We start from the raw sequence: 17,453 nt of genomic DNA on the forward strand, positions 1-17,453 counted from the left end.
TCAACCAAGTACCTCAACCCAACCAGGTTTTCATCACTCCTTTTGCTGGCTTCCCCAGAATTTAAGTGAGAATAGAAGTTTCAAGAAATTTACAGGGAGGAAAGTGGAATTATTTGCTGAATGTTGCTTCCCTTCATTGAAGAGGCGAGACTCCTACCTATTTTCCTCTGTTGGAATTTGGAAGCTGCAGCAGGTGTTGAGCAAAGGATAAATTGTAGCACTGGGAGAGATGCAAACTGAGGAATACAGTCAACTAGAGATTGTTGGCAGAGGTTGCATGAAATTTGGGACAAAGTAATTACTGGCTTTGCAAATTTTCCTTCATTCAGTAGTTATCGTTAGTCAGTAAAAACACAAAATACTCATGGATTTCTCCAAGGAATTAGCGATATTGAAAATGACATGATATTTCCGTGATAACTGAGGGTTGCATCCAGTGGAGACCCTCCAGAATGGAATGGGACATAGCATGGTAGACTGCAGTAAGTAGCAGGAGGCAGGGGAGATAGGTAAAAATTGTGTGCCCTGAATTGTGTAACTAGAGAATTTTCTGATAAGGCAAATCCACCATTGGATACAACTCTGAATCAATAAACATGCATTATTATTATTATTATTATTATTATTATTATTTTGTTTGTCACCCTTGAATGTTATTTGATTTATTCAAATAGTAACTGAAATTTTAAAGCAAGGCATATGCTATTTTAATAGTATTATCCTGCAGCATTTAAATCTGTACAATAACTTCATTTTGCTTTGCATCCCTTACAAATTAGATTTGTATGCCATTAGCTCAGCTTGGACAATCAAATCACAGCTTATTAATAGGGATGGGAGGGAAATTCATTTGACTCGCACTTAATACGAACTGACCAATTTTGCACTTCTCAAACCGATATGTAAACCAAAATGTAGTTATATTCGACATTCGCACTTTCCTTAATTCTGCGATGCAATTCTCCACAAAAGCATTATCTTTAAAGAAGTGTGTATTAGGGGAAAAGTGCACCAAAATGTTTATATTGGTAAAAAGAAAGTACAAAAATGCATTGTGTTAGGGGAAATTACTTGCCAAACATGTGTATATTAAGGGAAAGTGCATCTAGAGATATTAGGAGATATATAGGAGAAGTGTAGATAGGTAACAGACAAAGTTCCTAAGGACCCTTCTTCAACTCCCAAATTGTGTTCCCAATTCTGTACTTCTGTTGGAAACTGGGGAAAGCTCTCTTTCACTTCGGGCCTGGTGGTATGCTTTAAAATGTTGGATGGAAGATAGTCTCTTTGGGAGGGGCTCATGTTTGCTTCCATATTTGTCCCAGGATAACTATGTGAGCAGCTGGTCCAAGCTTCTTGCCAGGAAGGCAGCTTCAATCGATCTCTCTTACTCTTTCCTCCTCAATCTGGGTTTGAATATTGCTCTCAAATCTGTCAAACAAAGATTGTGGGACATAGCTTTTTGCAATTTGCGCACCCGCTCATACGTTTCTTGTTCTCCCAATGCAATGTATGTCCATTATGTCAGGCCTTTTCATCTGGCTGATTACCTAAAGAACCTGTGGGTGGCTAAATACCGCAGTGTTTTCTCTAAGGCCAGATGTAATGTTTACTCTACTGAATTACTTTGGGGCAGATTTGCTGATGTCCCATTTCCGAAAAGACGGTGCCCCTGTAGGAATATGGAAGTGGAGACGTTGGAGCATATTTTTCTGTCTTGTAGCTTTTATAATTAGGCTCATTGTTCTATAATCACCCCATTGCTGTGTAAACTGCCCAGAAGTTCAGATAAATTCTATACTAAGTTCCTGCTGGAAGACAAGTCCCCAAAAGTGACTTTGGCTGTTGCTAATTTTTTTATAGAGGCGGCCAGGATTAGAGCTCTGTGTGTATTAGATGAAAGCTGATAATAGTCTTAATTTGTCTTATGTTTTTTGTCTGAGTTTTGCCCTTGATGGATCTATGGATCATAATAAAGTGATGATGATGATGATGATGATGATGATGATGATGATGATGATGATGATATAGGAGAACTGTGTATGAAAATGCATGTGAATTTTTATACAGACTTTACAAAAAAATCTCAAATTGATGCTGAAATGGAATGAAGTGAATGTAGGTTGAAAACATTAGAAACTGAGTGAAATTGAAAGTGACGGATTCGTCCATTCTTTCTCATTAAGTCAAGATATGCATGACCCTTTCCTCTGTGTACCCATACCTTTGTGTTGCCCTTTGCACAAGCTGGAATTCATCCAGGAAGTCCCTAAATACAGTTTCCTGTTCCATCAAAATATATGACTATCAGCTTCAGAACAAGACAGTTTTTTGAAGGTTTGAAGTTGGTTTAATATCCTGGATTGTTCTGAAGCTGGTAACCATAGTTTCTCAGTTCAGATGAAACAGGAAACTATGGTTAATGCAGGCCAGAAAGACAAGAGCAAAGGGCCTGTGTGTGCAGGCAAAATCTTTAGCATATCTTGGGGTTTTGAAAACCTACTTTTTGGGCAAATTTCCCTGGTGCTTTTCTGTTTTATTGTTTCTTTTTATTTAGTGTTTTTGGCTGTTGTAAATAAACTGTTTATTGTTGTGTTGTATTATATATGTACTGTAGAATTATTTTTCAAATTTTATTAAGCAGTATATAAATAAAATAAATAGCAGGCCATCTAAACAGACATTGTTTTATTCCATATCAAAGAAGTGTACAAGTATGTATATTCCAGAAGAAGAGAGATGGAAGTTTGTAGTAGCAAAACAAACAAATAAAAACAGTGTCCTGCAGCACCATAAAGCCTGAAACATTTATTGTTGCTTGAGTTTATATAGACCAGAGTTAATACAGACCAAGAGGTAATCTCAATTACAAATGTTCATAGTGCTTTATTTCTCTCTTCATGCCACTACCACTACTACATTTCTAGACTTAAGTGCCTTCAGTATGTTTGCATGATAGAGGAACAGACAGCTTGAAGCTACCCTTCAAGCTGTCTATTTCTCTATGATGCAAAGGTTTATATACAGTTTCCTTGCATTATAGATTTTACTGTTTGAGACAATGTTTCCCCAAGGAAGAGAAATAAAAGCCCTGCACTATTTGAAGCTATTTGATAACTCCTGGAATAGAATAATTTCAGTGATAAGAAGGATGCAATTATTTTTTTCTGCTTTATCTAAATGGGCTTTATCGTCTATTTCTTTCTGTATTTGTAGCCATGCTAAATATATATTCTTCAGCTTTTTCTCTTCTAAAAACTCAGATATTCATTGCCAATTACCAATATTCATGACCTCTAGATTCTCCTTTAGGAAATAAAATCAGAAAACTGTCTAGTTCAGATGTGATGTACAATTACACTAGTTTGCATACTATGTGGGGAAATTATCTTTATCTTTGGCTTGCTTTTTCTCTCAGGGGATCACTCGGGGAAGGCTGACAGATCAATAAGATTTAATTATCATTAAAAGACAGACAAGATTAATTTATCATGTATCTGTAATGAAATCAGTTTCCTGTGTACAGAACTGAATAAAGGGTATTTTTTTACAATGTCATTAATACGTTGTAGTACTTTAGCTAAAAGTTCCATCACTTGACAGGTTTACTGGATGAGATGAGAACTGAGCCAAAGATAAAATTATGACCGGTTTTAAATGAAAAGAGCCTTTAAAGGCTTGATTGTTCACGACACTTCTGTAGACAGAATGGCTCTACTGAGCAAGACATATGGCATTTGCTTTCACGGAAGCACTTGAGCATAACATGATGAGAGGAATCGTATGTGTACATACTTACACACAGCTAAACATCCCTGTATATGCTGTCTGAGACTTTATAAATGAAAAGCTATTCTGCATTGCTATACATCTTCCACTAATGTATTTATCGCAGCGATTATAGCTTTCAAGCTTCTAATTGTGTTGTTTTCTATCACACTTTTATTTATATATATTTTTATTTTACAAGATAGGTACAACAATATCAAGGTAATGGTTACCTTGTTACTTACTAGGGGCTTCATCCCATGTACCCGTTTCCCTCGAATTATCCCCATAGTGTAAAGCTGTTGTTGTTGTTAGCTAAATCACACCCCGGGCGGCAGCACTCCTAAGATCCTTTGCATACCAGGAAAGGGGTTAATGGGGAGAAACATAAAAAATCATAAAAAATCAATGGATGATCCGATCTGATTTAAATTTGGTATGCTTAAAGCCCTCCTTAACATCTATTACTGTGCCAATTTCAATGTCTTTATCTTTAAAACTTACGCAGTTGTAAAGATTTGTTTAATTTGTACTTTAAACATATCAAATCCTCCTCCTGCACCCCCAGTGGCCGCTCAGAGAGCAACAAAAGATTCACTCCTAAAGAGGTAATAAAATAGGTCGGTTCTTTTATATGTGAAGCACAATTAAAGCAGGATGCATGGGAGTACTTCACAGTCAAAGCAGATTATAAACTGGAAAACTTCGGAGTCCTTTGCACACAATTTGCAGCGATTGCACAGCATAACCCTGGTGTGATGAAGCTAAAGGAATAATTTTGTTACTGCTATGATGCTAGGTACATTTCTAAAGTGAAAATGGCCTAAAAACAGAATTCTAGACATCGGTACTCCATAGCCCATAACAGTGATTACATTAGTGCAAGCTGGGAGCTACTGATGTTGCTTTTTTCTAGCTGAGCAATTGGCAGGGGAGAGCAGCAGCTCTGCTGTTGAACAGTAGGGATGCAATTCTGTGCTGAGAAGAGCTATACATACTTACATTTCTGGAGGTACAGATAGGTACGAGATAGCAACTTTTATATTCAGCAAGCCCAAGTGTCATCACCATCAATTGCAGTGCTTGCAATTACACATATGCGTAGTGCCATGCTGAGGTTTCCAGATGCCTGAGACAAACCAAGTCAGAAGTCCCTTGGATTAGACACAGAATAATTTTATGCTTAGAATTCAAGGCTTGTGCAAAAGCCAAGATGGATTGTTCTTGGTATACACCACACACACACACACACACACACACAGAGAGAGAGAGAGAGAGAGAGAGAGAGAGAGAGAGAGAGAGAAAGCCTTTTTGCACACAGCATTTCCAGCAGGAATGCAACTTTATATTGTAAGAATGACTAGAAAATAGAGCAAGATGAGAGCTTCTTTATGCTAGGCAAATGTGTTGAGCAATTTCTAAAATGAAGAGCTTTCAATCCAAAATCCAAAAACAGAATGGAGAGCAGTTCAATGCAGGGTGGTTAGAAATGTTGTGTAAATAGGATACTTGGCTGATCGGCTACTTGATAGGAAAGCTGCAACCTGTGGATATTCAGAAATCTCGATAGCTGGTGACGCTACTTACAAAAGGGATGCATTCAATTTCAAGGGAGAAGGGCATATAGAAAATCAGTATGCTAACAGTGAGTTCACACACGCTTCCTTATCATTCGATATCTGTAACATACATTTGTGAAATCAGTTGTCATGATAAAGCATCAAAGACAGACCTCCCATTTCAACTGACATCAACTCATACATAATACTTTTGATGGAGGTTGCTTGTTTGTTCAGCTGTGGAATGTAAAATAATAAGTTATAAATAAAATGATGAAATATGGACTGATGCACATGGATTTGTGAATCAGCCCAGAATCCCAAAGGTTCTCAGAGATTAACTGCCAGACCTTCCCTTTTGTACATGAAATAACCTGATGGCACTTACCTAGGACTGATTCCCCAACTCCAGATTTCTTTGTTTTGTTTTAAGAATTCTCATTTAAAATATTGATTTTTGTTCTGTGGCGAATATATACATTATAATAAAAAGGAAAGTATTCCTAGCAACAAAGGTCACCAAATAAGCAAATGAAGCTCCTTATGACATCTGGAAACAGCAGGAGGAAGAACATTTGAGTGTATCAACTAGAAAAGAGCACACAAGGACTTTTGATATATTCTGGAGCTTCATAAACCAGAAAGCAGCTCATACTGATGCCCTCTGCATCTATGAGTTGAACAGTGTGACAGAAGCAAAACAAGCAGGAAACCAGCCATTCAAAGCGGCATAGTCATGAGTTACTCTGAGAGGATACATCTGCAGGGCAACTTCGAGTATTCGCAGCAAAAAATATCACAAATCATCCTGGACAAGGAAAAATGGAACTTGCAGGGGAAAGACCCACATAGCTCTTTCCCCAGCACGGGCTGTTTCAACCATTCCCTCCCACAGTGTGAGGACTCAGTACTGGCAGGCTTGCTATGAAACTGCTTGTTTATGGATACAAATAAATAAATAAATAAATAAATAAATAAATAAATATGAAGCTTACTGATCTAACTCCTGGCCTTTTGAAAATTTATAAGAGAAGGGCCTTAGCTATGTTGGGGAAAGTCTGGTGGTACATTATCTGGTATTGGAGCTGATGTAGCAGACTGTGTTGGCATTTCAGTGACTTTTGGTGTTATATTTGATTGATGGACTTTTAAAAATTGTTTTTAATTTATTAAGAAAGCTGTTCACTTTATTATTGTCCATTATATGGATTTGATTTTATGTTTGTAAATGGCTCCAGAAACCATGACTTGGAAGAGGGCAGGGTATAAATCAAAGCAATATTGCCGCATCGGCTAATCAGGTTATTCTCAAAGCAAAATATACAAATTCTGCTGGACCTAAATTTTAACATTATTTTTGGATATTCAATAATTCTGCACAGTTTTTCAGCTACTCTCTCTGTTTCAGCCCAACCTGCAATATGGGACTAATACATTCGGACAACATTGCAGAGTTGCTATAAACCACTCAGAACCTGACCCCTGATCTGTAGTAATCAATGTGAACTACATTGCAGGGCCATCATAAGCCATTCTCTTCCAGCCTGAAATATGAGGACAATGAAGTGCATTTGCGTTGGGATTTGCATTAGCAGGGCTCTTGTTGAAATACTTTATACTAAATAACTGAGTTAGAATAGAAGAGATCATGAATTAGTAGGATCTCTTCTCTTTGCACCTATCTTTTTGGGAGATGGGGTGGGCACACTGATGTCCAATCTCAGCTACATTAAAATCTTGGATTTCTCCATTGATTTCTATGGGAAGCTCTCACTTCAGTTCTGGAAATATTTAAAAATGGCTTCTCAGTCTGAACCCAGAATGGGCTTATCCAAACAATGAGAAAGTTCTCTCTTCTCTTTTTATGTCTCTATGGTCTTTATCCCAGGAAAATGGAGGGATCATCTCTGCCTGCTCCCAGGATCCCCTGTGTGTCATTTGCATGCACAGGGATGATCCCTGGAAAAAAGGCAGGTATAGAAATGGCCTATGTCTCTTCCTTCACCCCCTTTTTCTCATTTTACTTAGAGGAAGAAAGAGAAGGAAAGAAATGCCACAAAGGACAATGCAGGAAGGGACAAATAGCTAGAACTACCCACGGCACTTTCTATCCTACACACTTTTTGCCTTCTCTCTCAGCAGTGTCCATTGTGAAGGTTAATGGACTATCCTTCTATTTAAGCTACCCAGGAAGGCTAGCATTAGTGAGAAGGAGCAGAGATTGGTTCACATACTGTGAACTAATCTATAGTGAACTTCCTATCTCTCCTCTCTCATCTCACACTATTGCCCCACTCGTGCTCTTCGCTCCTCTGATGCCATGGTTCTCGCCTGCCCAAGGGTCTCTACTTCCCCTGCCCGGCTTCGTCCATTTTCTTCTGCTGCCCCTTATGCCTGGAACGCTCTTCCAGAACATTTGAGAACTACAAGTTCAACCGCAGCTTTTAAAGCTCAGCTAAAAACTTTTCTTTTTCCTAAAGCTTTTAAAACTTGATTTTGTTCTGAATTTATACTGTTAGTTTTACCCTACCCAGTGCCTGTTTACCCTACCCTGTGCCTGTTTGCATTCTCTTCCCCTCCTTATTGTTTTATTATGGTTTTATTAGAATGTAAGCCTATGCGGCAGGGTCTTGCTATTTACTGTTTTACTCTGTACAGCACCATGTACATTGATGGTGCTATATAAATAAATAATAATAATAATAATAGTTCCTCAGAGCAAGCAACTACAATCTGCAGGGTCTTTGTGCTGGAGCTTGTGGCATCACCAGCCTCTGTTACGTCTATTTAAACCTCTCCTTTACTGCCACCACCCTATTCTTTATCTTTCAAAGAATGAGGGAACAATAAACCTTCTTTTAATTACTAATTTGTGTTTGAAAATGACTGTGTATTTACCAATTGAAGTAACATAAATGACTGAGCAGACATGGTTGAAATAACAAAATAAAAATGTACTTTATTCATATAAGTAAAAGATTCTAAAAGGACACTTTACATTTGTTTAAGTGGTACACATACACCTCCCTCCCTCAGCCTCTCTGGGAATACTGACCACCTCCAAATCCTATAACCCTACTTTCCTAATCCTATTTTGAAACAAGACTCTAATAAACCCCAACTCACTCCAACACTCATTAACTCCTAACTCTGACTAACCCTGGCCTCAGCTAGACCTAGCGGTCTAGCATGATGGAGGGGTGAAGATCCCACAATATTTTTATTGTGAGATCTCCCTCTCTGTTCACACGCGGCACGCGATGGCCTCAGAGGCACAGGCATTGCGCCCGCCATTTTTTTAAAAAAGCAACAGGAGTGCAAAAGGTAAGCCTTTTTTTAAAAAAAAAAAAATTCCCCCACTCCCCACATCCCACCCCTGATGGGTGCAGAGCTCCTGAGGAGCTCCGCGCCCCGTGCTCGGGTCCTGGCTCTTCACGAGGAACTGGGACAAACTGTGATGCCCGACCACACGTTCCACAGTCTCTGGCTCAGCCCAAGACCGCGGAAAAACCAGGCCTAGTGGAGGGCGAGATCCCGGGGCGGCGGGGCAAGAGAGGGATCAACCCTCCATGATCCTGGGATCCCCTGTGCGTCATGTGGATGCACAGGGATGATCCCGGGGATAGCCCTGGGATAAAGGCCCGTCTAGCTATGGCCTCTCCAACTGAACTGCCAAACTGTCTCTCACTCACTCCTTACTCTTTCTCTGTCCATTTCAAATCCACCAACCAATCAGACGACACCATTCACACTGTTCACCATTCTAAGTCCCCCTCCCACTTATTTACCATTTCCTGAAAAGAATTAGCCACATCAAATCCAACCCTGAACCAAACACTTAAACATGCAAATATAAAGAATAACACAAAATACCATTTTGTCACAGAGCTCTTTCACTCCTCAGTCAGCTCTACAAATGATCTTTTAACCCTGCTCTCTTCTAATCTCTGCCTTGGGTCATAGGCTAGCTTCTTCTCTCTCTTTCTGCCAACTCTAGCAGGGTGATTGGTTTCCAGCTACATAACCAATTACCAGATACACATACAAAGTTGAGTTTAGATAAGTATTCAGTGTAGTTACTAAGATTGTTATTTTTCCATACTCAAGTCCTGAACTTTTAATGGTGATCTCAAAAAAGCCCACTTGAATGTCAATATGTCTAGCATATTAGAGTAGAATAGTAACAGTGATAGTAGTATATTTATTTATTGCAGTTACTGCATTTATATACCGCCCCATAGCCGAAGCTCTCTGGGCGGTTTACAGACAAATGGGACAAGGCAGCACCTCCTTGCAAATCTTGATTTGCATATCTAATTGCAGCTGTTTGCAGATTGTCAGTTTAGAAACATCTGTATCCTTTTGTTGAAAACCTTTGGGTCTCTTTATTATTTAAATGTTACTGAAGTCTGATAAAAGGAATGCAACAAAATCAGACTTTAATCCAACATAGCAGATAAATGTTCATTTTCCTCCTTCTAAGTACAGTGATGTCTCAAAATTGAAGGCTAATTTTGTCTTCTTTTTATTTATGATGTTTTGTTTCCAAAAGACCCTGTGCCACATTATGGATATTGTAGTGCTCATGACTCAAGTGTCTTAGGGCATAGTTAGACGGGGTGATATCCCGGGGATCATCCCTATGTGTCCACATGACGCACAGGGGATCCCGGGAGCAGGGAGGGATGATCCCTCCCTTTCCCCGGGATATCACCCTACCTCTTTTTCTAATTTTTTCCATGGTCTTGGGATGATTCCGAGACTGCAGAAAGTGTGGTCTGCCATCGCAGTTTGCCTCAGCTCCTCGTGAAGAACCGGGAGCTGGGTGCTGGGCACAGAGCTCCTAAGGAGCTCTGTGCCCATCGGGGGTGGGGGGAAGCGGGGATTTTTTTTTTTTAAAAAAAAAACAACACCTCATGTTTTGCCCACAAGCACTTGTGTGCTTCGTCTGCTTTAAAAGAAAAATGGCAGCTGCGATGTCGCACGCCACATGTAAATGAGGGCAACGATCTCGTGATCATAAAATCGTGAAATCATCACCCTCCACCCCCCCCCCTTGTTTAGCTGAGGCCTTAGATCATTTGGGAACTTGATGTAGGTAAATCCATTAAAGTGGACTTTTTGTCAGTTCCCCTTTTCCTCATTGTCATGTTGTTTTGATATGGAAGTGTGACAACACACAGCCCTCAGATGAATTCCCTCAAATAAAAACCATATCCATAGCTGTTGTCTAGCTATCATTATACTGTGCTTAAAAAAATAATTATGCAGAACAATGAAACAGGAGGGAAAGATAGAGTAAGGAATCAGAGACCTGACCTAATTGTAATTCTGAGCTTTGTCAAAGACTGGCAAGCATTTCTTGGATGTAGGAATTTCATCCTTATATAAGAAGGAGACCACAGTGCCCTACAGGAAGGTGGGTTTGTGTACACAATCAGTTACAGTTAGCTGGAGATAAGTTTTTTTTTACTTGTACACAAGTTCAAGGAATTAATCAGAGGCCAAAGTCAGTTGAAAGAGAGGACAAGAACCCCTGGTGAAATTGCAGGCTCTTTGACTAATCTCTTTTCATCCGAGTATAACTGATTATGTAAACAAGAATGGGGTTGTTATCTCTAGTATGTAAACCTTGGTGAAGTACAGGATTCCCCTTCAAGCACACAGCTCCTGGGACGAGACAGGGAATGTGGCTAAACTTTGAATTTTCCATTGTCGATGAATGTTGTCAACTGAGAACAGTTAATAAACAACCTCCCCAAAAGTCGGAGGTAGCTGTGCTCTAGGTTGGAGGCAGGTATTGCACTGAGGCTGGAGTCTTATTCATATGCACTTTTAGAAGATTAATTTGTTTTGTTTTCCTTGCTTGGCAGGATCAGAAAACAGTGTGGCCCCTTTCCCAGTACCCTGGGGAGTTCCTGCACCCTGTGGTCTATGCATGTACTGCAGTCATGCTGTTGTGCCTGTTCGCTTCAATTATCACCTATATTGTGCATCACAGGTAAGGAAAGATGTGCCAGTTGTTAGCATCAACTGGAGCCGGCCCTTAAGTTGTTTGTTTTGTTTTCTGCACAAACAGTGCTCTAAGCTTATTGTCCAGTTTTGGAGGTTGTGAGGCTTCAGGAAAAGTTCTGGCTTTGTGAGCTGGGTTACAAAGTCTCAGCCTTCCTCCTTCCCATACACATGACTTTTAGACTGAGCAGTAGGGAAAATCTGTGGGGTGCCTTATTTAGGTGCCCAAAATAAGCAGAGGGCTTGACCAGATGGTTTCCCCCATTCCAGAATCATTTGCCTGTTTAGATCCCTTGCAGTAGTGTGTTTTGTATGCAAGGGAACTCGTGTGTCATTTAGCTTTTCACAGCATAATGTAAGGAGTGGGTATTGCATGGCCCTCCAGGTGTTGCTGGACTGCAACTCCCATCAGCCCTAGCCAGCATAGCCAATGGTGCAGGATGAAGGCAACTGTAGTCTAACAACATTGGGTGGGCCACAGATCCCCCCTCCCCCGATGTAGTGGGTTGCTTTACACCTGGTGGCAGGAGTGAGAGTAATACCTCACTTCTCTCTCTGTCTCTGAGATACACACACATGCACAAAGGCCCAGAGTACAAGACAAGTGTCAGATGTCATGGCAAATGCCTCCATTACCTGTGGGGAAATTTGCAGCTTACCAGAAATGGAGCTTGAATACACTTGTGCTGCCTTTCCTTCTTCTGGCTGGCAGGGCAGCTGGGGGGTGAGAAATGATAGCGCATAATCCTGCTCATCTGTGTTCATAAAAACATTCGAAGTAGAGATGGGAGAGCTTCCCCCAGCTAACATTGGATGGGCTTAGATATGAACTGCTTTTTTCCATAATCAGAAATACTTTTGCTTATTTTCCCAGCAATCTGACATTTAGAAATTAAGTGTTCCCCTTCTCTGTATTGCTCTGTAGCACTATGGAACAGTTTGCAGCCATGGTAATCTATAGCGTTATGGGCTACTTTTGGCAGCAAACTGGCAATTTTTCTCTTTTGGGAGGGTGCAGCCCTTGGGAGGATATTCAGGGGGCAAAAATGGATCTCTGACCTCCTTTATATCCACTCCTGGTATAAAGGATCCCAATGAAGCTCTACACACACACACACACACACACACACACCACCCATCATGATGACAGGCATTGTAGGTACTTGGGTATGGATGCCATTTAGTGTGATTGTTACAAAACACTTGCTCAGAAATGCTGTTTTACTGTACTATATAAGCATAAATCAGAAATAACTTGTATTGTGTGTCTTTTTTGTATACATTAGATTACTTAGGAGTTTCACCTTCTCACACACAATAGTATGTAATATGTATTTTAAGTGTCAGTCTATGGCTCAGTTCAAACAACACATTTCTCAATGGTGGTTTTAGAACGCCACAGTGGAGTTTTTACACCACCTTGAGGAATGTGTTGTCTGGAGAGAAAACTCCACCCCACCGTGGAGTTTTTTTATTTAGAAAACACTCCATGCTGAATATCCACACTGTGCAGAGGAGAGTTCCTGCACAACTGTTTTGTTGTGTGGAGGGCTCCGTGGAGTTTCCTGTTGCATTGAGTGGACTTTTCCTACCGGCTACAGAGTTCTTTGGCAAGAATGGCAAAAGGAGCAAGTGCTGCTCTAGGAGAGCCACTGGGATTGCTTTTTTGCAGCGATGGCTGATGGGATACCATCAGGAGGACTGGGGGAAGAGAGAAGGTGGAGGAACTGTCAATCAAACATCACATTGTCTTTTACTTAACTCCATGGTAACCCACAGTCACACAATGGTGGAGTTAGAACATGTTGTTAGGGGAGTACCCCCTACAAACTCAACTGTTGAGTGGAGTTTTCTTACTGCGTAGAGAAACATGTTGTCTGAACTGAACCTATGTGTCTGTTTATTTATCTATTTATTAAGCTGGTTCTCCTCTAGAATAAGGCCCGGTACTTATGCAACTCTGATGATCTATGAGATGCAATAGTATGTCTCCTTGTCAATTTGGCAGCTGAGCTTCCTTGCCACTGGTGTAATCAGAGTAGTGGGCCTGTGATTACTTCTGGCTTAGTCCAGAGAATGCTGTAGAGATTCATCAGTTCTGAGGTCAGACCCAGTTCACATCGTTTAACCCAGGAATTATTGGCAAGCGGCAGCAGGGAAACACACTGCCTCTTGCAAAGTTGTCACTTCCACTTTCAGTCTACAACCCAGGAATGCTCTATTCCTAGGTTGTCATCTTAACACCTAAACCCATGGTTTGCTTTTGGCTTAACTCTGTGTTGTTTAGTCCTTAAACAACCCAGAGTTCTGGTTCAGACATCATGATAACAACCCAGAAATTCCCTGAGTTATTTATTGAAATAACCCAGGATTATTATTTATTTTTAATTATTAATTGAAAGAGGAAGCAATGAGCAGGTGGGAGGCAGTGCGCTTGTGGCTGCTACTCAACCCTGACAATTCTTAGATTGTTTAACCCAGGAATTATCATGACATGTGAACCATGCCTAAGCTGGCACTAAAGATGGCTTCAGCAACAGATTGCTTGGAGAAAACCACTATCCAGGCTTCCTCGGAGGAAGAGTGGGATAAAACAGTAACAAAGAAATAAATTTATTGACATCATTGTTAATTAAACTTCATGCAAAAACGACAGTTGTCATTCTGTTGGTAGTATATCTTTCTGAGGGCTTTTTGCATAACAGCCTCTTAATGGACTCTTGTTTTTAATGGACCCCAGAATTGTTGTTTTTAAATGGATACTGTTGTTTTTATACTGTTTTTATGTTTTTTTTAAAAAAAATTGTATACTTTTAATGTTTACTATTTTTAATTGTTGTAAACCGCCCAGAGAGCTTCGGCTGTGGGGCGGTATATAAATGTAATAAAATAAATAAATAAATAAATAAATTAAAAGTTGCTCCAAGCTCTCTTTTGTTTACACATTCAAAGGGCTAATGGAATGCTAAAGCAGTAAAGACAAAGGGAGGGAGGGAAGGGGAGAGAGAGAGAGAGAGAATGCCCTTGGTTAAACAAATGACTTTACTTGCATCAGAGTCATCTCAGGATAAGTGAACACATAGGTAATAGTGTAGCTATTAACAAGTATTCAGAGAGCAGCAGTATTCAGAATTCAATGCAATAACACAGTGATTAAAGACAGTGACCCAAGAAAGAGGCTGATACCCAAATGCCCTGCAATTCTATAATTTTTCATCCATGAAAGCAAGGTTTATTGATGCAGGATAATAATTCTGGCTCAAATGTTTCTGGAACAACTGCAAGCACCTCTAATCACCGTGAGTTTGAAGCCATGGCTGTATGTTCATTGTATTGTTGGGATTTATGTGACACTTTTTACAATAACTATGCGATTTTGTTTTTATGTTAACTTTAAACAGCACAATTCGAATCAGCAGAAAAGGCTGGCACATGCTTCTCAACTTCTGTTTCCATACCGCTCTCACTTTTGCTGTTTTTGCTGGTGGAATAAATCGTGTAAAATATCCAATTATCTGTCAAGCGGTGAGTGGACGAATTATTATTAGCATTTCTTTTATAATAGAACAAAAACGATGAATTGTAGACATTGATGACCTTAGTGCTTTTCATTTGGATGGATAAATAAATCTCTTGTCAAAACAATAAAACCACTGTTTGGAAGATGCAAAGTTTGGACGTAGTTCTAAAAGACCACAATGCAGCCAGGAGATCTGCTCTGTTTCTTTAGGAATGGGAAACTCTTGAACAGCTCAATCCTAACCATGTTTATGTGGAAATAAATCATATTGACTTCAGTGGAACTTAAGTAGGTATGCAGGAATATATTTCTAGTCCATTAACTTTTTTCTGCATCATTTTATTTTATTAGATATTTATATATTCATCTATAATGCAAGTTATTCTCCTCTCTTTTGCTTTAGGAATGTGTTGAGAGTTGTTTAGTATTTGTAATTCTTTTTGATATCTAGTATTGAGAGTGCTTTTGTTGTGTATTTCTACGCCTTTTAAATTCTGTCATCACCGCTGAATGGGTGTTATTAATAAGCTCACTTCATGGCATCTTGTTTTAAAAATAGACTGTGCCATGAATGAAATGAAATAGTGGCAAGCTGGAACTTTGCTGTTGGGTTTCACAGAGAATTTGGAATTGGACTGCATTATAGATCAGTGTTTTTTTAAGTAAGTTTCATGCCTCTCCTTCTCTCTCTTCCTAAGCAGTTATATTGGGTTGAGTCCAGACTCTTTCAGTGGATCTGTTCTAAGTATGAATAACTCACGCTCCAATCTATAGTGTTTTAGGCTGCAGTTCTAAAGACCTTTACCAGGGAGTAAGCCCCATTATATATAGAATAGCTTGTACAGTTCTGATTGCCAAAACAATAAGTTGGAAGGGTGGAAGAGTTGGAAAGGGTGCAGAAAAAGATGATCAACACGATCAGGGGGTTGGCGTATCTTCCGTGTGTGGAAAGGCTGCAGCACTGGAATAGACAGATTTTTTTTCCTGTTGTTTTCTAAGGGTGACCAATGAAGGACATGTTAGAGATTTAGAAAATCATTTATAGTGTGGAGGAAGGAGTTAGAGAGACATTTTTATCCCTCTTCCAATTAAACTGGTGGAAAGTAGATTCAAGACAGATAAAAGGAAATACTGCTCTGCTCAGTGCAAAATTAATTTTTAGAATTTGTTGATTCAAGATATTACGATGTTCACTGGCTTAGACTTACCTTCTATGAATTTGTCTGATCCCCTTTTAAAGCCATCTATCAGTGGCTACTACTTGTCTTGCTTCCTGGAGGCATCTGATTGCTAATTATGGGAAGCCAAAAGCTGAGCTAGATAGACCTTTGGTATTATCCAGCCAGGCTCTTTTCATGTGCTTAGGTTTGTTTATTTATTGATTTATTGCATTTTTATACCGCCCAATAGCCGAGGCGCTCTGGGCAGTTTACAAAAATGAAAAAATGAAAAATTTCAGTTTACAAAAATGAAAAATATAAAACAAACAATATAAAAGTATAGTGTAAAATGCAATATAAAAACACAACCAGGATAAAACCGAGCAGCAATGCAGAAGTTAATGAGACCCAATAATAAGTACACGCCAGGTACAGTTGTTGATCCAACTGCGAATCCACCTAACAGGCCACATTTCCCCATTTTGTCAACAAGGCTGTTGTAGGCGTCCAATTCGGACTCCGTCCTATTTGGCACCTGAATTCCCGTTTGTGGACCGCTTGCCACTCACTGGACCCATCTGCAAGCACCACATGGTCAGCAAGCTTCCAACTGGTGCTTGTTCCTTCCCAAGCCACAATTTTTCATAAGAATGCAGCTCTGGTCTTTTCCAGAACAGCAATGTTGGACAGATCACCCTTTACAGCTGCAATCTGTGCAACATTACTGTTCTGGAAATGGCCCAAGCTGACATTTTTATGAAAAATGGTGGCTCAGGGGAGGAGCAGGTGGGCCCACGGTTCTTATCAGTTGCTCTTTGAGCTGTTGAGGGGCTCACATGACACAACAAGTTGGTGTGGGCAGAGACGACTGCTCAGAGAATAACCAATGGCCCTGGACGGAGATGAGTCTATCCAACCTTAACCGGGGGCTGTGGCCATTTTGAATATTTAAACCACAATTGGGGCTTTTCATGTTGTCTGAACCTGGGAGCTGCCTTAACCCAACAACAGACCAGGTGTTTTGCAAGTGTTATTTCATCCTCGCATAACCCAAAGTCCCTGGGTTTAGATGACATGACAAGCTGCACCACGGTTTGAATATTCAAAAACGGCCCTGCATGCACCATGGCTCACTATAGCTTAAACAAGCCAACTTAGTCCATGGCATTCCCATGATTTACCAAACTAGTAATTCTATATAAAAGGAGATAAGACTGATCTGGCATTACTTATTCTTGATAAGCTCCTAGTAACCTGCATTTTGTCTAGATGTTCACAAACCAGCTGCTTAACCTGTTTTAAATTTTACTTCACCTGTTCTCCAGGAATTTTCCAAAATTAGAGACAGGAGCTCTGAGATAATGTCCACAAGCTCCTTCAGCATCCTGGGATATAATTCATTTGAAGTAGCTAGGTGTTCTCTAACCATCTTCT

At 39.9% G+C, this 17,453-nt stretch overlaps 1 protein-coding gene across 1 annotated transcript in view; it reads left to right on the plus strand.

Moving 5' to 3' along the window:
* Positions 1–17,453, plus strand: part of ADGRA1 (adhesion G protein-coupled receptor A1) — a 282,014-nt gene that overhangs the window by 197,219 nt on the left and 67,342 nt on the right. Inside the window, exons 10-11 of the mRNA XM_063132851.1 lie at positions 11,201–11,328; positions 14,741–14,864. Coding sequence (XP_062988921.1) covers positions 11,201–11,328; positions 14,741–14,864 — 252 coding nt within the window. The remainder of the gene's footprint in view (positions 1–11,200; positions 11,329–14,740; positions 14,865–17,453) is intronic.

The sequence above is a fragment of the Elgaria multicarinata genome, chromosome 8 (assembly GCF_023053635.1).
Source record: "Elgaria multicarinata webbii isolate HBS135686 ecotype San Diego chromosome 8, rElgMul1.1.pri, whole genome shotgun sequence".
Classification (NCBI taxonomy): domain Eukaryota; kingdom Metazoa; phylum Chordata; class Lepidosauria; order Squamata; family Anguidae; genus Elgaria; species Elgaria multicarinata.